The sequence below is a fragment of the Siniperca chuatsi genome, linkage group LG19 (assembly GCF_020085105.1).
Source record: "Siniperca chuatsi isolate FFG_IHB_CAS linkage group LG19, ASM2008510v1, whole genome shotgun sequence".
NCBI classification, from domain to species: domain Eukaryota; kingdom Metazoa; phylum Chordata; class Actinopteri; order Centrarchiformes; family Sinipercidae; genus Siniperca; species Siniperca chuatsi.
The window spans coordinates 12175401-12199351 of NC_058060.1; the positions used below are offsets into that span (position 1 = coordinate 12175401).

Genomic DNA, 23951 nt, shown 5'->3' on the forward strand with positions numbered 1-23951 from the left:
ATGCACCCTTTTGTGACTTAGCTTTTCTTAGTCATTTTGGTGGTTACATTTTCAGTGTATGATTGACTAAAATCAGCCTACCAAAAAACAGGTTATATTTCAATGTGTTAGTTCTTTGAATTATGAACTATTTTCTCCTTTATCTATACCTATTTCACTTGCTCCCTCTACTCATAGAAACTAATGTTGGAGTGTGACCTACAGCTATATCAACAGAGTCATTCTCATTCTGACGAGGAGTATCTCTGCCTGCTAAGACACAGACAGCAGCTACAGAAGGTAAGGTCATGGACGATACTGTTCTACACATTAAGGTCACACATTACAGATACACTTTGTGCATATTATCATCACACTAAACCATTAGAATATATCCAGTAGAGTACTTACAGTTACATTCGGAGATAACAATTGAGAGATGAAATTTGTTTACATTTTAGTTGTGTTAAAAAATAACACAGAAACATCTGAATACAGAGTTAGACTTAAAGTTAGTTTGAGATTTACAATGACAAAAAAATGAAGCTGTGTGTGTGTGTGTGTGTGTGTGTGTGTGTGTGTGTGTGTGTGTGTTTCAGCGCTGTACTGAGCAGGTTGACCGCCTTGCAGAGTGTGAAAAGGCTATTCTTCAGATGAAGTCAGGGCTGGAGAGACAGTAATAACTGAGTCTATAAAACTCTCATTCTCCTCTGCTGATCCTGGTTCTTGTCCTTGTCTCTCCACTCATGCCCTTCCCGTCTGCCTCCACCCCCTACTCTCTCTCATTCTCTTAACAGTCCACTTGTCAAATGGCACATAGTTGCACATTTTATGCTACATGGAAAATTTAATATATTCTATTCAAATAATTTCTTTTAATTTAGCTAATCTGTTATCTGGCTTATTTTTTTCTTATTGCAGACATTGTTTCTTTCACTGTGTTCATTAGTACTAAGCATTCCTTACAGAGCAATTCGGACGGGGCAGTCACACTTTGTTCTCCTCCCCATAGAACTCAGGAAAAAGTGGGTCTGAAGCAAAGTCTTGTTGCATCCCACCATACACACATAAGCAATTGCAGCCAGCTGGAACAGGAAGTGATGCGTCTGAAAAAGGAAGTTACACGCTTAGAGCTTGAGCTGGCGGACACCCAAAAGGTATTAAAGTAATGCGTATCTGCTGACCTGTCCTCTAATATAGAGACAGCCATATTATTTTGACCTTTTTCCTCTCTACTTATGAATTCAGAAGCCTCATCCTTTGTCCTAAAATGTTGCCTATGCGCCTCAGGTTAAGAATACTAGCTGGATATTCAATTCAAGTTCCCAAAGAGGAGTAGTCAACCCACCTCCACCGGCACCACACACCCACCACTCATGGGTTGTCCCGTGATTTCCTGGCAGAAACAAATTGATTAAAGCCATTAATTAAAGCACCAAACGTGCCAAGGCTGGTGAAATTGACTCCAATTAAGAGCTCAATGGGACACTAAATATTCAAATTACTCAAAGTGGTGACTGTAGCCTGGCTGAGTGCCAACATTGCTGGCAGTCATGGACACATCATTCGTGTGTGTGTGTGTGGTCTTGTATGTGTAGGTGGAAGTGGGAACGTTTGATTTTACACATTAATTTGTGCGTCCCATACAAGTGATATACCTATCATGCTTATCAAGATCATGTGCATGCACACACACATTTTCTCACAAACACACATATACACACACACATACACTGCAACTGTAGTATATTCTCCTCTTGCTGTCAGGTCTTGTCCATTAATTCAGCCTACTTTCCTGTGGAATATCACATAATGAATCAGTGTCTTGTAAGGACACATGTATTTAAGGATATATATACTGACATACACAGACTTGAAGCAAAATCAAATAATAAGTGATCACTCAATACACATTTTAGACTCCTTTTGATGCCATGTGTGAAGTGCATTCCAGACACAGTCTAGCAAGATATTTAATCTGAACAGAGCCAGAAACACTACATGTATGTGCGCATGAAAACACAGTCACTTCTTCACTATTCCTCTCGGCCCTTACTTATGCTGCAGGTACATGTGGCACTTCTCAGACAGACAGAGGAAGAGCTGAAGGAGGCCAGACGAGAGGCAGTGAGGAGGGGCAGCGAGGTGGATGTACAGAGAGGAGAGGTGCAGAGACTTCAGGAGGAGTTACAGAAGGAGGAGGAGAAGATGAAGCGTGCCATCAGAGAAAAACAGAGTCTGAGCGGTCACATCAGGCAGTTGAGCCAAGAGCTGGAGGAGCTATGCAGCAAGCACCAAGTGACAGGTAGCAATCAGTCAATAAATCCATCAGTTACTAATTTCAACCATCTATATGTCCATTTATCCATCAACAAATAACTTTTAAGTCAATCACATACAAATATACAGTGTATATACATATACCATTTTTTTTTCATCAGCCAAATAATTTATTTTTAAAGTAACCCTTCACACCTGCACAGTTGAGCAAGTGGTGCACAAGCATTTGCTTAGCATGAACATTTTTCTACAAAGAATTGAGATTTGACTTCACTGTAGTTGCCCTGCTTTTCTTGTTTGAACTTTTGGGAAATGTTGTCCATCAGAAGCACATAGCATACTGGAGGAGCTATACAGTGTGCCCTGCCTTTTGTTGCAGAACCAGCCACACGTTGTTAGCTCAATCAGTTAGCTCAAATTAGCTAGCAGTGGTACAGCAATGTGGTGATTCGGTTGCTTGCTGTCTGCACACAGTGTTAACTCAGACACACACACACACACACACACACACACACACACACACACACACACTGTAGATAGAGGTTTGATTTAATGGCGCATTGCTTTAGCTGTATGGTAATGATCTGGTTTATGTGTGTGTGTGTCTGTGTGTGTGCATGTGTGCATGCGTGTGCCTGATGGTGGCCTTTGTAGTAGTGTGTCAGTGCAGGAATGGTGATGGTTTGGTCTCTCTGGGCACAGAAATGTCTCATTAAGAATTAACGTACACATCTACGGTCACGCCAGGCAAACACCTCGCATACACACACACACGCACACAGTCATTTCTTCCAACTCCCACTGCTTTAATTAGCACATACACACTTGCTCTTCGAGGTACAAATACACACACACACACACACACACACACTCACCTATTGTCCGCAGAGAGATGAATCTGAGGTCTCTCTCTGTGGCAGACAGTGGCTGGCTTGCTCGGTGAACACTGCTCATTAACAAGATAGAGACAGAAGGACAGCGCTGTGTAGCTTGGCCTTTGTCTGTGATCAAAACGCATTCCCTCAACTCCTACGCTCCACACAAAACCACATATTATTCAGCTTTTACCTTCAGCAAGTTTATAGAATCCAGCATCGTAGAGCCTATTGTAATGACTTAAGAAGAATAAAGATGCATTATTATAATAAAGGGGGCATTGTTTACCTGCATATAGCAGTAGCCTGAATAGACTGGGTGAGGAGTCAGCTTGAGAAATTACTGTCATGAACAAAAGGCCTTTTTATTAACATGAGCCCTTGTTGAGGTCATTTTTGTATAATGAAAACATCTTGAGTGGTGATGATTCTTTTTGTTGCTTGATAACAGTAGATCTGGTCTAGGATGGAGTGGATTGTGAAAATGAACAGGTTAGAATGCTAATGACAGTATGGATATACACAAAAAGGTAGCTTATACAGTAAAATAATGAGGAAAAAAGGAGGAGCAGAGCCAAGTAAATTTCCATCTTAACTACATATTTAAGACTAATAACTTTATTTTATTACTGTATGGTCTGTTATAATGGATATCCAGTTATGTGTCTATCTGTTCTTGTTGTAGTCTGTGAGAGTCAGAATATCATTTTTACTGCTGATGTTTGAATTATTATTGAATCAACATTTTTTCTGGTCTCTATCAGAGCATTTTTACTTGTAAAATTGTTTGGCGGTAAGACTGGTAACATGTTACCTGAATCCCACAGTTAACTGGGCATATACATAACTGTAACTGTTGGTATGTGATGGATATTAAATTAAAAGGTCTCTGTGGCCAGATAGAGGGAATGTCAAAAGGGGAAAGAAACAGAGGAGGATGAGTTGGGAACCAGAGAAGTGTCATATGGATGAGATTGAAGCATCTGAAGGCAGCTGGATTCAATCAGACTGGCAGGAAAGGATGAACAGACAGGAAAGAAGGGGGTGATTAAAAAGGAGAACTTAAACTTGGCATATGACTGTATGTGTCAAATTTACTGTCACTCATTGACAGCATGCATTTTCTGTATGATTCCCAGTTCAGTAGATATTCTACTTCTTACAAAATAGTGTCCAGAGAGTAAATCACACAGCACTTAATAAACTGCATACGGTGCGTTGCAGTTTAGAGAGAATGCCAGTGTGTGTGCAGTACATATATTGATGTTGATGTAGCACTTACAGTATATATGGGTCATTTGAACTGAATTGAGAACTGATTTATGGCATGATTTTTGAAACTCTTGACACTTATACAGACAACAGATAGAAAGGTGCAGATAAGTAAAGATTGTGTTTCTAATCAGTTTCATAAGAAACTGTATGTGGTATATTCTAAGTGGCTGGTTAATTGTTTTTCATAGCACGTACCTGTGAAATCCAAGCAGGGATGGATGTTTGCAATATTCAAATATGGCTGATAGTGTCATCTTACATCTTAAATAAGATGTGTAGTAAGGTTGGCCGTTATGTGAAGTAAATGTGATGCTGTGTGACAACAAATTAAATAACAGCATAAACAAAAACACAATATCCATATTTCCACACTTCCACAAAATCAGAAATGTGATATTACCACCCCTCTGTGCATCTGCCTACAGATGATGAAATCATTATTGTGTGCGCACAAGTGTGTGTGTGTGTGTGTGTGTGTGTGTGTGTGTGTGTGTGTGTGTGAATGCTGCTATCCAATCTGGATCCCTGGACGCACACGTGCACAAGCCTCTCTCCTCCAATTCACCTCTATTACTAGCTATAATCCCATTTCACACTCTATCGATCCCCAAAACTGTTGTTCACCGGAACCAGCAGCAAACACTAGCATTTCTCCCCATCATTTCACCACCATTGTTCTTTATTACACAAAGAAGCCCCCCTTTGTCTCAGAGCAAACTCAGCCCTGCTGAAATATGAATTATAAATGTATGGCTAATAAAAGAGAAGGGGGGGGTAGAGAGAGAAGGGGAGAGCAATAGAGATAGAGAGAAGTGGTTGGTAGAAACATCAGAGAAAATGACTCCTTTACAAGAGTCTATTGATCAGTTTCTATCAAAGGGGGATGTCAGACATGAGATTACCTGGCAGTTTGAGCATTAGGTGCCGTGTGTTATAGCCCCGGGCCCTTGTACCGCTGCCAGAGGATTGTAAATAAAGCGGAGAGGAGAGAGCAAGAGGGGAGTGTGTTGGGGTGTATGTGCGTGTGAGTTTTAGACTCTACGTGTGTGTGTTAGTCTTTGTCTTTGTGAGTGTTCATTGTTGTGTGCATACGACTTTCTTTTTTCTCTTGTGGTGTATTTGTGTGCATGACGGTGTGCGGCTGTGCGCCTGCACCTTTTGGCTTATACCCAAAAGCAGTGTTGCAAGCCCATGAAACTTCAGAAAGAGAGAGAAAGAGTCTTGGGAGGCTTTGGGACGTCTCTCGGGAGCACCTTAGCCCGCTACGAATCCCCCAACAAAGCCAAAGGAAGCTCCTATGAAGCCTTATGAAGCTTTTATGAGGGCCAGGCAGGGCCCAGCCTAGCCCCAACCACTGATTCAGGGTTAGCCAGGTTTTCGTCCTTCTCATGTTTAAGGTTAGCTGTGAGAGGGGGGTAATCTGACCGCAGATCTGTGATTATAGGCTGATGCTGTATGATGGGCTTTGAAGCTCGAATGAAGGCGTTGAGAGGGAGAGATCGAGAGAGAGTTAGATTGTGGACTAATGTCATACCTTCAGTTGTGAAGCCAGTATAAAAGGGTCAAGAAAGTGAGAGAGTGAGGAGCCCAAGATCTTAGATTGTGGACTAATGTCATAACTTAACTTATGAAGCCGCGAAAAACAGGTTGTAAAAGACCCCAGACCTCAGAATATGGACTACGGTGAAGAATTGATTGTCGAGAAATCCACAATCCTCTGCGGATCCTCGTTTAATGTGGAAAATGTTGGCAGTATTTGGTCATCAATCCCTTCTAAGTTAAATATACCACACATCTTATATTTGTCTAAACACCTGGTGCTTTCTACTTTTGTGCCTCTCTGTTTTTATATTTCTAGACAAGTTACAGAGAAACAGAAACTCCATTTTTTTGTATGTGTTTCAGCTGTGTATGTGTGTGTGTACCTTTGCCCGTGTGTGTTTGGGTGCAAATAGTAGTGTTTGTGTAAACGGCCAGTCTATGCAGCTAATTGCTCTCTCTATGGCCTTCCCTGGTGGGAGGTGTCACTGAGGTCACCTCAAAACTAATGCCTTGAATGCGAATTTGATCCCCATCTCAAGTTTCCACATCTCTGTTTTATTGGTTATTGAGATTCATAGCAAACTTTCACCTTGAGGTTCAGTAAAGTAGCCAAGGTAGTGTGCATGCACGCACATACACACAAATAAAAAGTGTTTGTGCATCGTTAAATATTTAGCAATTCCTGTTGCCGCTTCAATTTTCCTAGGGCTTCAGTTTAAACAGTTTGAATGCTGCAAAACCATAAATTAATCATAGTTTTATTAAATGTAGATTTTCTTTTCTCCATGTCTTCCTTTCTGGTATTGGTTTTAGCTTCCCCCTATTCAGTCTGTCCCACCACTACCAACACAGCGTGGTGCGCGGCCCTAAAAGAGTTACAGCAATAAACTAAACATTTCTTTTTTTCTATTTCACACACTCAAATACACATGCACACCCACAAAGTCAAGGTCCGTCCTGCAAATATTCAACACACACATACTCAGGAGCGCACACATCTCTACATATTCATGCACACACCTAGCCTTGGCCACCGATGGCTGACAGTTTATGTTATATTCAATGAATACTGAATTTAGTAAAAAGATTTTAAGAGCTATGAAGAAACATTGACTCACAAAACAGCATACAGAAGAAGGGGGAAGGAAGCAAATCCTACATTTTAAATTCAAACTAAAAAGGGCCTGCAAAAGCAAACCTAACCAAGAAACCTGACTAGTGGTTTATTATGCATCCACTCAATGCGATGTGCTAAACTACTAAGTGTAGGACAATGGGGTTTTATTGCATGTAGATGGAGGAGATGGTTGAAAAGGGAATGTGATTGAAGGGATGCAGGAGTATGAGCACAAGTGGCCTGCTCAAGGTAAAGAGTGCCATCTATTGATGAAGTCGGGGAGCGCTTCTTTTGTCTCAACAAAAGGGCTGCTGCCCTGTCTAAGTATAGGCAGTGCAATACTTTCACTCCTTCCTTCTCTGCCTCTGAAAGGCATTCAGTGCCTCTTCTGTGGCAGAGTTTGGGGTTTTTTGCTTTGAAGGTGCCTCGCAGTTCATATTTTCCTACTCATGCTGAACTTGACGCGAATCAGTAATCACCTCTATGTATGCAGATTTTATAAATAATTCTATTAACCTAGGTCTGCTGGAACATGTGAAGTATTGTGTTAACCTTCACTCATTTTCTATATTTCTTTATTTGAATATGTTAAAAAACAAAATCAACTCAGCCTCAAGAGCTTGAACTTAAATTAATATCACAATTGGAAAATTTCTTTTTTTTCTATCATATGGCTATTTGAATTAGTGAATGAATCTTAACCAACAGTGTACTGTTGCTCTTTATCTCACACTTTTCTTCCTCTGTCTCTCCTCTCTCTCTCCTGCTCAGTGGAGGAGTTGGCAGCCCGTGCAGAGGAGGCGAGGCGGATGGAGGGGTGCCTGAATGAGGGAAAGCTAGCCGAGGAGAAAATAAGGTAAGAAGGGAGAGAGGGAAAGAAGCTTCCTCTCTTATTCCATTTCCCATCGTCCCCTGTGTAAGCTCAGTAATCAAAAACATTTAGCTTTTTTACGTGCTGCATACAGTAGGCTGTTTAACTGAACATGTGTTGAACAGAACAGCCCTAAGCTCTAAATATATACATTGTTTAAGAGATTCTACAAAGCAAAATGCCTAACTTATCATACATTGTATTATTATTTCTGAAGATTTGGATATCCCAACATGTCAACTGAAAATGACTGTATCTGTTTATATTTCTGTTCCTGAGTGAATCTAACAGAAATATCAAAATGTGTATTGATGGGACATGGTAGGTAAGCAGATGTTAAGTTGTGGAGTTCAGAGTTCAGAAGTGAGACCCCTGGTTGACCCGTGTGTATCACCAGCACTGCGGTGATGACATCAGCAAGCATGTATCACCCAGTAGAGTGTGTGTTTGTGTGTGTCTGTTTGTGCGTGCATAGTTGTGGTTGTGGCTTTGGCTTCGACATGACCTCACTGCAACGGTCTCCGTCTTAGGGAGTTTCTTGGTTAAGTTGAGCCATGGAACATTTTCATCGTCAACCGACAATTTAAAACTCGGCATGGAGACTTTATAGGTTACATTCTGAATTATTACATTTTATTACATTTAAACCAATTTTAGGTAGTGAATGGTAAAACAATCGCTGTGTCTGCATATTATATCCATTTGCAGAATCATGCTGTTTACTGTTAACCCAGTATTACCTAATAACTGCAAAGACATGAAAGGTTTTTAAGCAACAACACCATACTAATGGCTTCCATCTGTGCTGTGGGAAATCCCCTCCTTTCTCCACAGGATGCCTCCTCTCTTTCTTTCCTTTCTCTCTCCCACTCTGTTCATCCTATCATGTGTTCTCTCCATGGACCAATCTATCAGGCATTTTCTTTCCTTTTTTTTGGCTTTTACTACCAATGAGTTACTCTATTTGTTTTAAGTTCAGTCCTGAAACATTTAGTCAATTAATATGTGTGTCGAGACACAGACAGATAGTCAACTGCAATTTATTTGGATAATATATTTTACTAATTAATATGTTAAGTCTTTTATTAATCATTTGAAAAGATAATAAATTAAAATTGCCAAGCTTCTGCTGGTTATGCCTTTACAACTGCTAAGATTGACTTTTCCGTATCGTTTTATGATGAATACTGTATTTTGAGTTTTTTATTAAAACAAAAAATGTTGCATAGGGGTTTAAGATGCTGACCATAAGTTTGCAGTGTCCCCAGTTCCAGTCCAGCTGTGGATCTTTGTTGCATGTCAGCAGCTATCTCTCACACTCCTCATTTTCTGCCTTTCTGACTTTCTACTGTCCTACTGTCTTAATAAAGATACAATGATTTAAAATAAAAAGCCTCAAAAAAGCTGAAATTATTTGTCAATTAGTCGATCGACAGAAAATTAATTGGCAACAATTTTGATTAATCATTTAATTCTTTTTTTTAAAAGTAAAAAATCTTAAAATTCGTCTTTCAAAGTAGATGAATGAAGTGAATACCTTTGATACCATTACCGTGTAATTTGAACAAATCACTTTGGGTTCTGGGAAACTGTGATGGATAGTTTTCACTGTTTTCCGGTATATTATAAATTAAGTGATTTATCGATTAACTGAGAAAACATTCGGCAGCTTAATCAATAATAAAAACAATTGATGGTTGCAGCCTTAAACAAAGTAGGATCTTGTGACTTGTGATAGTTTATTGTTTTTGACAGTTTGTTTTGGTGTTTTTTGGATGTGTCATTTTAACACATTTACTGTCACAAATGCCAGTAAATCAATGGTCAAATGCTGACTTTGTGGTCTTTCCCTGCATAGTCATTCTTGTTTTAACTGTAAAATCCATAATACACTAACTTCAGTTCACTGTCTCAAACCTTTTGCCTATACAAGGTCCAAATATTTTTATTATTCATAAACCTCTATTTTTTCATTTTTATATTTGCTTTTAGAGGTGTAGGTCAAGAGTGGGGGTGGTTTGTTTTGGTCTGTGTGTGTGTGTGTGTGTGTGTGTGGAGAGGGTTGGTGGGGTTGTTGAGGCTCACTGAGCGGCCGAAGCGAGGCTGTGGAGGGAGGTTTGTGGAAATGGTAATCATTTGTCGTATTGATCTCGCTGTAGCCAGGGCAGCTGGCACGCACAAACTCACTCGCACACATGTACACACATACTTGCAGACACTAACTGACTCACATACACACAGACGCACAGTTGCATGGCAGGAATAGACCCCTTCATATTGATCCCCTTCACATTCCCTTAGCTCGGCTGCCACACACACTCACACATACGCACACGCATACTCACACTTTCCGGGCCCACGTTAAACACTCCCACAGATCTGGATTTTTAGGAAACTTAATATTGGAATCTGATACATTAAATATGTTTGTTTTTGGGGACGTGGTAATAATGAATGTGAAATGTAAAAAGATTGAAATGAGCTTTAAAATGGCTCTAGTATGAAATATAGATTTTTTTTTATTAATTAACCTTATTCTAGTATAGGAATAAGTTCAATTGTTTTGTTTGTGTGTGCAGGTCAGTGGCTGTAAGGCTGGAGACGGAGGTGGCAGAGCTCAGAAGGGATCTTCAGCAGGCTGTCGATCACAAACTCAAGGCAGAGCGAGAGAAAAAGGATGCACAGGACCAGGTAAACAAATACACACCAGACCTGAGTGACATAGCCTCTGCAAATGATTTGGAGTGTTTGTTTAAATCGGCTTGGAGCACAGTGCAGGTGAGGTGTCTGTCATCTGAACCAATGAGAGACTCTCTGTACTCACAGAAAGCTATGCCAATTTTACCTCTTAATATAATTTAAACGTAATTATCTAATCCTTCTGCCAGTCGCATATTGATTTTTGTAGCTGACCCTACCCTTTTTGGACTTAAAGTGGGTTGAAGAAATATTTGAGCCAGGACTACTGTACTACATAAACACAAATACTAATACACATATGTTAAGGTTTCCTCTTATCTCCTCCCATGCCCTTCAAGGTCTTCCTCCCCTCCTCTTCTCTCTCCCTGCACCCCCCCTTACCTTTTTGATGATTAGTGGCATATATCCGGTGCTAGAGCAGGGATTATCTTGTCCAAGAGAAGGAGGTGTGTATGCGGGACCTAAACCTGGCAAGGTGATTTGGAGCGTTAATTCCTGGGTGTAATATTCCCTGATATTCCCTAATGTTCTGGCTGGGAGCGTGGGGGGGAGGGGGTCTCAGGGGAGAGCGGTTGTCAGAGCTGAGCCGCCGCTGTACAAAGGCAGAATAGATAATTAAGGGTAAAGCCCTGACGGGGAAGTGATGTTCATTTAGATTCGACAAACTTTGAATTCCGTCTTAAGCTTCTGTGCACAGTGGTGCTCTCTTGGATCCTGATTTTGCATTTTGTTCAAATTCTTCTTAAAGTTACTCCTTTTCTTTCTGTTTCTTTCTTTTTCTCTCTGTTACCCTGTTCTCTGTCCCTCTCTTTCACTCGCTCTTCCTCACCTTACTCTTTTTTTCACACTGTCCTTGTGAATAATGCAGCCTACATAGCGTGGCTCTCCTTTTTTTCTCTTAACATTAGTGCACCAGAGTTTGACAATAGTGATTGCCAGGGGCCAGTAAGACACTGACTTAGGCCAATTGATTGGTCAGTCAGTCGCGAAGAGTTCTTCATCTATTTCTCAACTGCTGAATATCCTTTCATCTCTTTTCTCTGTTGTGCAGTTTCTGATCAAACATATTGCAGGACATGTCAGAGTTAGTCAGGGGTCTGTCAAGTCATTGTCTTGCATGAAGAAGACATGGCAATGGTTACTAGTGTATGAATGATGTAAAGGTCTGTTTCTTTTGTATTGGAAGTAAGTTTCCTTGGGCTGAAATAGGGGTGCTTAAACTGTTGATATGGTTGCAATCAATGTCACAATATTAATGACCATTTTTTTATATTGATATAAATCACAATATGGCAAAAATATAAAATAATCAACTTGATGATCAATAAAATGAAGTGTGTTCCACCGTTATGCATTGCACCAGTCAAAACTCTTCAGACATGTAAAACAAGAACTTCAATAACCCATTTTGTAAGTTTTAATGACAACTCACTTTGAATAATTAATTTGGATAAGAGATTTTTTTAAACAACATGATGGGATTATATCATCACAATACAATTTCACTGAAAGTCAATAAAAGAGATAATAGAGATATCACCCAGCTCTACACTAACACTTAAGAATCAATTCTGATTCTTGTACCATTTTCACTATTTGCAGACAATCTCCAGCTCAAGTTTTCTAGTTCTTAGGAATAGTTTGATATTTTGGGAAAACGCTTATTCTCTTTCTTGCCAAGAGTGAGACGATCGATACCACTCTCATATCTGCTTGGTAGCAGATTATGTTATCTTTGCATACATACTGGAAACAGGGGAAAACATATAACATGATATGTCTCATTTGTTTAATCCGTACAAAAACCGAAGTGTAAAAACGTCAAGTTGCTGTTTTCAAGGTTTATGTAAGATTTCTTGGCTGGGCGCAGTGACTTCCTAGAGGTTTTTTTTGTCACTATGAGGTTACCAGGCAACCAGCAGAGACTCTAGGAAGTCACTGCTCCTGGCCAAGAAATAGTCCATCAGTCAGAGCCAGGCTAGCTGTTTCCCCCTGCTTCCAGGCTTTATGCAAATCTAAGCTAACCGGCTGCTGGCTGTAGCCTTATATGTAACGGACAAATATGGGAGTGTTATCGATCTTCTCAGCTAACTCTCGGCAAGAAAGTGAATAAACATATTTCCCAAAACCTCAAACTATTCCTTCGAGGCACTGATACCACAAACAGATGCTGTGCCTGTAACAACAGCCAGCTGCATCTTGTCACTATGATAGTAAAGCAGTGCAACCCCCATCAGGTGGTGTTGGATTGACAAACTAGATGAATTCAGAAACTAATCAGTGTGACTTCTGCTCTGGCTTTTGTTTGGCTGATTACTATTTAAGAAAAGCTTCAGTTAATTTTGAGTTCTGAAGACTCAGTATGGAGTATGAACAGTTTACAACAACGACCATTTGATACTTGATCTTTTTAAAGCTGCTAATTACATTGCTGTCTTTAAATTATTCAGTAAACTGTTTGGGAGTGTGTGTATGTGCTTATCTGTATGTCTTTGTGTATGTGAAGTCTCTGTCTGTACTCTTACACTCATACACAATCCCTCACATTTCCCCTTTGCATTCTTGCTGTCTTCCATCATCTCAACAACAGACTGAATTTGACTCCAAACAGTGTTTAAACACCAGTGTGATGGCCGTTCTGACTATGACTCCTTCATTAGGTCCCAAGCTCTGTTATTGACCAGCAGAAGATGAATTATCCGCTTGTGAAAAAAATCAAAGGGTTTGAAATGGTAAATGGTACACTACAGTGGCCTATAGAGGAAATCTATATTACAAATTGCCTCGGTGCACAGTAGCTGAACTTTAGATAGCTCTGTCTTTCTCTGTGTGTATGTCTTTGTATGCACATTGTGTGTTTGCGTGTGTTTGGGATATGTGTGTTACACGCAGAGTCTTGTTTGTGTTTTCTGGGTCTGTTTAGTGTTTCTTTTCTGATATGAAGAAAATGATTTGCATGTTATCTGCTACTCAATTTCATGCTTGCATATATGCCGCTCACCCCACACACACACACACACACACACACACACACACACTTCACTTGATCGTCCCTCTGCATGAGTCCAGTTCAAATACGAGTCGTGTTAAACATGAGGCATGTTTTTGTGACTGATCAGATCATCCCTCTCCATCACTCTCTCTCTCTCTCTGCCACCCACCCACCCACACACACACACACACACACACACACACACACACACACACACAAAATCACAGTCATTAGTGTGTTTACCTCATGGTCTTTCAGCATGGAGTAAAAGATTTCAAACAGTTTTAATGAGAATTTGCAGAGAAGTTTTCAGATAGCAAAAGTTTATGAGCATGTTTTCATTCCCATAAACTTTTCTTAGTTGCCCAAAATCTTTACAACTGTTGATGTCATCCTATAGATATACAATTAGACAGTAGCTTTTAATCACTCTGAGTTAGTGGGGTGCCTGCCTAGTGATTAGAGAGACAAGCCTGGTCCCTGTTTAAGTATCCTGGAGCAAGACATTGAAAAAAAAGCTCTAAGGCACTGTTTTATTCTGCACAGCAGTTGGACATGGAGGTGGGCAAAGCAAAATGTCAGTCGCTCCAATTTCCTCCATTTTCTTCACCACGCCAGCAGTGATGTTATTTAATCATTTTTGGATGAGATACACAAATGTACATCCTCACCTGTAAGTGTCTGTGATTGTTTTTATTTTAAATGTTGCTGTGTGGGTGAACTTTGCAAGCATGAGTGTGTGGTATTTTCATTTTGGTGATGCTAGAGAGAGTTGGTCTCTGGAACAGGTTTTATCTGTTCATTGATCTCCCTCATTATACCTGATAGAAGCCCCAAGCCTGGCTTAATTAGCTTAGAATGACCCGCACTAGATCACCGTTTTTACACACACACACACACACACACAGGTTAGATGATGGAGAAATGAGGACAGACAAATGAAGCTCATTTGTTTAGTTGATTGATAAAGAGAAGTAGTCCAATTGTCTGACTCTTTAACCATGGAATGGACTTTTGTATTTGTTCAATGTGTGTGTGTGTGCATGTGTGTCCTTGTGTCCCATCACCCTCAACACAAGCTCATTAAGCTACAGTCCTGTAATTCATTTGAGAGATGGGACGGACAGTTGACCACTATTCTTCTCATGTTGTCTCCATAACTTTCTGTGTCCTTCCCACCTGTCACGCTGTCTTTCTTCACCAAAGAAGGTTGTGTGTCTGTGTTTCTGTGCATGGATGCAGATGAACCATGAAAAGTTGCTGTATCCAAAGGTTCACGGGAGGGGCATGATGATTTTAATTTACCGCAAGAAAGAAGAGGAAGAGAGAAAAATGTGAAATAGGTACATAGATATTTAAAAGTTGTTTACCTTTCATTCTTAGGTCAAGTTTATTTTTAAATAGTTTTTTAAAAGGTTTTGTGTTACTAAAACCTTTTACTCTTCAAGTTCTCAAAATGTTTATTTCCTTGTTAGTTTTAGCAGGATACCAAGGCAAATCTGTTCAGTTAGTCAAAGATAAGATTCACTTTTCTATAACTGTGTGTTTGTGACCTTGGCAAAGGTTTACAACACTTGAAAGATTTGTGTAAATGAGTCTTTACAAATCACACCTGCCAGTCAACTGTGTAAAAGTAAGTGAGAATGCTATTATTGTAATTAGTCAAGGCTAATCTTTAATCATCTCACTTTAGCTGCAAGTTTTATTCTACTAAAATCCTCTTCACAGATTCCAAAAGAGCTGTGTAATATCACCCCCCCCTTAGCTGAAATTGATATGATTAATAACATAAACCTATGAAAGTATGTTTTCTTTTTCATTTCAACATTTTGCCACAGCAGCATACTTTCTTTTCTTTGTCTATTTTGTAAGATTTCTTTTAAGTAAATAGCATGTCCCACATCTCATATAAACACTTCTGTCAAAGAGAACATCCAACAGCATTGCTGAGTTTTGGGCTGCTTCACTATAAAGTGAACTGAGGGCCTCTAAAAAGAGATTGGCCTTGACACATTTGTTTTGAGCAGAAATAGTTTCCTGCAAATCAATCATGTAGGAGAAAATAACTAATTATAAATAAACGCCTACCACCGCAACATGTTGTTTCATATTCCAACATTTTATCAAGGTGCTGAAAAAAATGAATTTAGGAAAAGCAATGCGCATACTGTATGTAACAGTTATTTGCAACACGGCTGGCAGTGTTTTTCCAAACTCTTGCTGCATCAGCTCATTACTAAACAATACAACAACAATAAAAACCTAAAATTGTTCTTGTGTTGCTGCTGTCAGCTAAGCACTGTTGCAGGCTGGTCACCTGGACAAATAAACATCGGCCTTTCTGCCAAATGGGAATCCTTCACATCCAGGTCACATTTATAGTTTTCTATTATTGGTGGTTACCAACTAATATAGCAGTCTTAGAAGCTGCAAAACACTATGTGCCTCTTTTCTCCAGTAATCCTGCTGCACTACGTCAACCTCAAGAACTAACTAACCCTAACTAATGTAGAATCTGTGGACTAACGCTATGAAATCGAGTTACTTCTAAGGCTGGATATTGTTTGAAATGATACCAGTGCTGACATGATCACTGAATTTAGTGCAATACTGAAACAATACCTTTTTTGTAAACCTTACTTTGATCATTTTAGGCTTTTTTTTTTTACAAAACACCCTTTTTCGATTAAGAAAAGATGCCAAACTTCTCAAAATCTAAGTGTTATCTAATATAAGCATCCTGACAAGAACTATTCCTAAATAAAATGTAGTCTAAAATTGGCAATATTATGATTAAATCTAGAAACTGTCTGATCAAAGGCTAAGTAAAGAAGATTACAAATCTGAGCAAGCGTTATATGCCAGCTTTCTGTGTTTGGCAGTTCCTGGCATTCAGTTATATGGATACATTTTGGTCAGCACCCAAAAACCTAGCTTGAGTTTGTTCTATGTATTAAAAGGAGACCTACTAGATGTGGAAGAGGTTGAGAAACTTCTACCAAGGCTGGTAATGTAGTTGTGCTCATGCAGGCCAGATGCAAGATAGGGGACTTCAGTAATGGCAGCCATTGATAAACAACCCAGCAGCATGCGTAGGAGAGTGTGTGATGAAAGGACTCTGGGAAAGGAGTCAGGCCATGCAGCAGCAGATGAAGGTAATTAAAGAAGCCATCATCAGCATCATTAATATGCTACATCTGCTGTGGCCCACTGACTAGTCTAATGGAGAACATGTCATCATCGTCACCATTAGGGAGAGTGGGACACACATAAACACACGCGCACACGGTCTTAATGTTGGGTCACGCCATGATTATCACCATTAAGCCTAGAGTGAGAAGACCTGCTTCCTCATTCTCTCCTGCCATCGTACACGCACACGCACGCATACAGTACACACACACACACACAGACACGCACACACACACACACACGCTTGTAGATCTTTAATTCAGACCCTGTGAGTGATAAGTATGCATATTTAAGTGATGTCAGGCCTGTTGGGTCTTTTAATTAGACAGAATGAATGAATGTTTTATAAAAACGTGTTTAACAATAAATGTGTTCATTAATTTGATGAGAGGATGTGCTCTGATGAGCTGAGTGGAACAGAGTAATGGCTCGTATTCAGCTCTGGCGGTTTGATGACGATGGTAGCAACAACCAGGCTATCTGTTTCTGATTTTTCCCTCATCCTCATGTTCCTCTCTTTACCCAGAGAAGTTAACTTTGAATTATATTTATCCCACGACCTTGGAGAGTTTGGTCTGTTTTAGTGAAAATGCACTTTTGTCCTGTACAGCTAATGTGCAATGTGATACCAGTCCACAGCTCCATGGAGAATAGAAAAGATGGAAAATTCATTAAGTCCCCACAATCTTTTTATTTTTTCTGTCTGCAGGTATGTTTTGTGGTTTGTCATGAAAGTTCATTTAGATGTAGAAGTTCAGAAAAAGATCGTGTGAGTCCACAAAGTCCATCTTGTATCTATCTTCTGTCAGCGAAAAGTGTGGGCTGTGGACTGGACAACTAAAATTTTGATAGAATAAACCATCAGAATTTTAAATACTGTTGCAGCAGCTGTAAAGATTACAAATCCTTCACCAGCAGTGCAGTAGTCAACTCATATTCTCTAGCATAGACCTGAAAGGACCAGTAGTATCACCAAACTTGGTTATAAGTGTGTCCTAAATGCATTTTGTTGCCCCTTTTAGCCCCCATCATCTGCTAAAATATTTGTGCAACAAAACCAATCTAAATGTTAAGCAGGTATGCTACTTTACTCCTCCCCCCGCTTGCAATCGCTTTGTCCCTTTTTCTCTAAATGTCTCTCTCTCTCTCTCTCTCTCTCTCTCTCTCTCTCTCTCTCTCTCTCTCTCCCCTCTTTCTCACACACCCTTTCACTGCCTCCCTTGACACTGGTGGAAACAGAGTGATGGTGTGTAATTTAGTCCTAATCACAACATCAGACTTGCGCTGCGATTTACATCCCTCCACCAGCCGAGCCAGTCAGACAGTCAGGAGGGAGATGTTAATGTGAGACCACAGGTAATTACTGTCATTACAGCACGCCACAGATCCTGCCAGTGTGTGCGTGTGTGTGTGTGTGTGTGTGTGTGTGTGTATGCTCGTGCATGTGGAGGTGTGTGCAGATGCATTGTGAGTGTGGGTGTGTTTTGAGCTTTTGAATGGCACAGATTGATATTTCTGTGTATATAATTAATACTGGAGCATTAATGTGTTGTTTTGGCCAATAAGTTCACAGCAGAACTTCCTTCATATGAAGATGTGTCGATGCATGAGACAAAACAGGAATGAAATCACAAACAACAGGGCATTCACAATATTTATTCCATTGTTGATAAATGTAATTACAATTGAATCTCTGAGTCAGTTTACTCTTCAAAATTGAATGATTTGCTTGATGTAATTTCATTGATCTCTCAGTTTTTCCTCATTGCTTTATTTGTTGAAATGCAGCCCTTCCTTAATCAAAATGTGATTAAAAGTGTAATTCTTCATCATGTTATGAAATTTGAATGATTTCTTATGTGTCACTGTCATCTTCACAACTTCCTGTCACATCATAAGGCAGCCTATTCATTTGTGTTGTTGAAGGATCATTCTCTTCTTGAACTGCACCTTTAACATCTCACATCATCGTGACAAATGGGCGGTTGCCCACGTCACATGTGTCTCACAGACTTTGTAAATGTTAGACAAAGTCAAACCTTTCTGTTTTCCTTTCCTTTTCACCTCTTAGTATGTTTTAGGTTAAGTATGCAATGGATTTCTGCAGTCTTCCAATGTGTCAATTTATCCAACACATGCATTAGATATTAGAAAATTGGTACAGCATTGGCTCATTTAGCAGTATTTTTCCATTTATTGTCCTTCCTAAAACATTTGATGTTGCAGCAGATTTTAATGAGATTTTAATATTAGATTGCACATTTTGCTGCAAGAGAACACAAGCAAAACCTGTGACGTTGTCCTGTGAGTTGTTGCATGAATTCCTCTTGTAGAATATGTAACAAAATTGACTGGTCAACTGGTCAACTTTTAAACTGGCTGCCCACTCTATAGCCCAGGGCTGATGTGGTGCAGACTGGCTTCTCTTAGTTAAAGCTGAAAAAGATTTTGACCTCAGGCAACTAAAAGCATGTTATTTTCACTTTAACCTTAGGGTGCACAAGCAGTAGTCTTGTAACCTATTTGGGTGTGGCCCATAGGAGTTTGACTAATTTAATATATATAGACACACTGTTCAACCACCAACAATCACTAGATCAACAAACAAGTCAAATTACCAGACTTTATGAACACTACAGACAATTCATCTCTGTTTTATTTTTGTTTTATCTCCGCTGTTCCACTGAAGCCATTTGATGATGCCATGAAGGATAATTGTTTGTCATAATCACTTTTTTGATTACTCCAACATACTATTTTTTTTTTTTTCCATTCAGCTCCATGTCGACAGTGTCTTATTATCTCTGTGATACATTTAACTCTGCTGTGTTTTCCAGATAAACATCAACAGGAATATATTTTGGTATACGTACGGTATTCAGAATGCACATACCGACATACACAGTACATGATTCAACTCACACAACAGTTGGTATTTTGACATTTTAGGTTAATCATATGACATTTTTGGATACTAAATCATGGCCCACATATTGCAAACTTTTTTTTTATGTTTGCCCAAGTCTTTGTGGGAAGATGGGATGGTATATCAAGGTGTTTCCATGGTGATAAGGGTAATGTGTCAGGGTCCCTAGAGTTTAGGCCTGGAAAGGTCCTGACTGATAAGCAGAATGAAAAAGTCAGCAGTTTGGCCAGTGCCATCCCATCCCTGTTTTCACCCCTCACCCATCTTCTCCTCTCTCCAATCTTGTTTTCAGTCTGCTTCTGCTCTACCCCATCCTCCATCTTTCCTCCTTTGCTCCTGCTTAATACCTCACGCTGCTATTTATACCTGCATCTGCAAATGCCATCTCTTTCATCTCCCATTATTCTCCATTTAACTAATTTTTCTCTTGTATTGCTATTATGCTCTGTTTTTGACATTTATTTTCACCCTGTCCTTGCTTCCCATCTGTTAGAGCCTCACTTACCCCCCCCCTTTTTTTACCTTTCTTTATTTCACACATTTTTATGTGTGTGTGTGTGTGTGTGTAGAGTGAGAGAGAGACTTAAAACCCATCTAAATGTGGAAAGCCAGTGTTAGATGTTAATACTTTCCTTGAAATAAAGTAATATTTTTAAGCTGCAAACCTCTGTTTTAACTTAAGTACATTAAAACAACAATGGAGTGAATGTTGGTCTTCCAGTTTTTGTTCATCACGAATCCAGTCAGAGAATAGATTTTTAAAGTTAGGAAAATAACTAATTAGAAGAGAAAAAAACTGTGCACAGCATTTTACATGGTTGTCATTTACATTGTTTTATGACGGCTTAGATAATATTTGATTAATATTTGATTGTGTATTGTAGGTGGACACACTCCGATCTGACCTGGAGGGGACCCGGTCTGACAATGCAAACCTTCGCCATGAGAGCCAGCTGGTCATGACTAATGTCAACCGTTGGATTACTGAACAAAAGTATGACCACACTTATGTTGGGATGTGTTTTTTTAAATAATTATTCATTACATTTGCATATGGAAAACTCTTAAAAGCAACTAATTAGTGTTTCCTGTATGTTTTCTTTTACATTTTTCACACTGTACAGCCCATAACTACTGATTAAATGTAAAAAAAAAAAAACACTACTACATTATTTTTTAAGTGTTTTGCATTTGGTGTCTTTTGTATTAGTGCTGCAAAAGATAGATACTGTTTAACTGGCAGGTGTTTATACCCTCATTAAAGTCTTAACAAGTGTAGTTTTAAAGTTCATCATTAGATTTCAGAAGTCTGTCTTCTGCTCTCAGGGCTTCCAATGAGAGCCTCACTGCCCAGATGAAGGCCCAAAACAAGGTGCTGCTCATCATAACTGAAGAGAAAGAGTGAGTATTTATTTCAGAGTGAGATTTTTCGCTACACTAGTTTATCAATGAGTGAATTTTTGTTTGTGCGTCTCCATCCTGTGCAGTATATTCGTTTACTAAAGATGGGGGGAAAAACAGCTCTGCTAACCGCTACACCTGCAAACTAGGTCACCTTTCCCACCAGAAAGGTTTGTGATTATAGTGCATGTGTGAGTATATATACAGTAGTGTGTGTGTGTGTGTGTGTGTGTTTTTTTATGTGTAGTATGTGTTGCAGTGATTCAGGTGGACTCTCTGACATACTCGCACCTGACAGTCACTCTGCATGTCTGCATCATCATGACTTTCACACACACACGCACACATACACACGTACACACAGACATGGGCATGACATATTCCTCTTTCCAGCGATCAAAGCGGTCTAGCCGTCTTTTGTCATCCCACCCCCCTGCGGCGCCATGCCTCCCTCAGCCCCACCCAGCAGCACCACTGCATCTGTGTCTGCTGTTTCCTCTCTCTCTCTCTCTCTCGCTCTCTCTCTTAACTTACACTGTGTTTGTGTGTGTGTTTTGTTCTTATGTTTTTGTTATGGTAACCTGTAGCAATGGTAACAGTCCGTATACACCTGGAGCACATGGGCCACGTGAAGTTGTGTTTCCTCGTTATACTCAGCACCTTCCCTGAATGTACAGAAATGTGATATTTCTACTTCCCCTCCCATTAAATGAAACTATTTCATGCTTCTGATGTGTAGTATAATAGTACAATAAACATCTGAATAACAATTTGTTTTAATAATTCTGGATACTGAGAATTGGTGGCATAACGAAAAACTGAAATAAATAGCCACAAGGGTAAGTGATACTGTAAATGACTGCGAAAATATAGCATTTCATTACAATGAATCATGATATGTTTGTGTGTCAGAAATAATGTCTGAACTGCTAGTTAAAGGCTGTTCTGGATGCAGAGAAAGACAGACACCATTGCCGTTGTGTGGCAGAATATTTTGTCTGCCATGTTAACAAGAGTCTCTTGATGATAATAGGTGTCTCTCTTTTCTCTGTGTCTGCCTCTCTATGTATATTTCTCTGCTTAACTCTGTCTCTGCATCTCCCTGGCTTTGTCAGACATCTTCAGGAGGCTAATGACACATTGAAGGCAGAGGTAAAGAGACTGAAAGAAGTGGCGGATGAGAAGGAGAGAGACATGGAACACTTCAAGGTGAACAAGTGCATATTGGCAAGCAATGAACTACAAATAGGGAGAAACAAAAGAGAGTCAATCACAAACAGGTTTGTTTTTCATTTTATAATTATTTGCAGGCCCAGATCCGAGACCAGAGAATCCGGCGAGACGAGAGAACGTGAGTCACCTCTGTGTGTGTGTGTGTGTGTGTGTGTGTGACCGTACAAATAAGTGCATACATTTGTGTGCATCCACCAGCTGATCAGAGTTTTAGCATTCACATCCAACAAAAGCGTTGCCCACCATGTTTCGCTCTTTCACACCCAATCTAGCCCGAACAAAGCTGATGATGATAATAACAGCTGGAGTGCCAAGTTGTGAATGAAACACCCTGTGGGCCCAGCCACCTGTGTGTGCCCGTGTGTGTGTATGTGTGTGCATGTTATAGCTCTTCTTCAATCTGAATATGTTATTCATGCTGGGCCTTTAACAATGATTACACTCCAATCAAGGGCCCATCCTCTCCTGCTTGCCACCCCCATGGCTGTCAAATAGCATTCATCAGTAGAGAGGAGATATATTTATTATGTTCATTAAGGCAATTAAAATGAATGTGGCACAGATGGGATTTGGTATAGGGTGGAAGTGAGAAAGGAGGGTGTGTGCGTGTGGGAGAGGGTGTTTGTGGGGGCACCTGCCTGCAGCAGTACTCCCCATACCCCCAGTGTGACCCGCTAAGGTCTCTCTCATTAACAACTCCCCCCCCCATCACCCCGTTTTACACACATGCACACACTCATATTGTACCCCTCCCCTAACGAACCACCAGGCTCTGTTTCCAAAACGGATCAGATTTGTTTTGACTGGGGTAACTTTCCAATGCTATTCAAAGCTGTCAGTCATTTTAATGATATCATTAAGGGGCTGCGACAGAAAGATGAATCGCTTTTCTTTGTCTTTCCCTCATAATTGCGAATGAGCGAGAGAGAGGGACAGAGCGAGAGAGGCAGTTCATATAGATGTATGCATAAGAGGGGTTTTGATTGAGCGAATATAATAACATGGAACGAGATAAAAACTGTGAATGAAAGCCTCTTCCATAGTGTCTCCCCATCCATTCTCTCCCCTTTTCTTTATTATGAGGATTCCTAATTTATTTCATTTCATTATTGTACCCTCCCACACACACCTACCCAAAATGCCATATGTATGAAAATCATGCATCTATAAGGCAACAGATATGCATATAGATATATTTGCATGGCAGCCATATATATTCAGTGTATAAATCTCATTACTGGTGGCAAAGAGGATATCTTCACTGTCACTATCACTGACAGTAATCAACACGACGTGAAGGTTTTGTCATTAGATATGCCTTTATTAAAGAAATTTATTATGATTACATGGCCTACTGTTCCAAAGCAGCAGGAGTGTCACGGCTTCACATTGCGGATGGCATTTTGTACGAGTAAGGCCCACAGAAAGGTGAGGAAAGAGGAATGGAGAAGACAGAAATTTAGATTGATATAAGAAACAGGCCTCTGTTATATTTAAGTTAGAAACGTTGTTTTAGGCAGAAAATAAGTGCATATTACCAATTTAAAGGATCTAAACATGTAAAATTA

At 39.8% G+C, this 23951-nt stretch overlaps 1 protein-coding gene across 14 annotated transcripts in view; it reads left to right on the top strand.

Moving 5' to 3' along the window:
• The window catches only part of LOC122866771 (golgin subfamily A member 6-like protein 22), a 147932-nt gene that overhangs the window by 58022 nt on the left and 65959 nt on the right, over window positions 1-23951 (top strand). For 11 of the 14 annotated variants that reach the window (XR_006375805.1, XR_006375806.1, XM_044176859.1 and 8 more), the window contains 10 exons: window positions 178-279; window positions 579-655; window positions 992-1136; window positions 2047-2284; window positions 7840-7924; window positions 10519-10630; window positions 20634-20743; window positions 21076-21150; window positions 22266-22359; window positions 22461-22501. Coding sequence is in view for 11 of the 14 variants with exons in the window: in XM_044176859.1 (XP_044032794.1) it covers window positions 178-279; window positions 579-655; window positions 992-1136; window positions 2047-2284; window positions 7840-7924; window positions 10519-10630; window positions 20634-20743; window positions 21076-21150; window positions 22266-22359; window positions 22461-22501 (1079 nt within the window). In the remaining 3 variants the exon portion in view is untranslated. Of the gene's footprint in view, window positions 1-177; window positions 280-578; window positions 656-991; window positions 1137-2046; window positions 2285-7839; window positions 7925-10518; window positions 10631-18062; window positions 18176-20633; window positions 20744-21075; window positions 21151-21236; window positions 21321-22265; window positions 22360-22460; window positions 22502-23951 lie in introns of those variants that run through there. The other 3 variants (XR_006375807.1, XM_044176863.1, XM_044176869.1) reach the window with 3 other exon arrangements.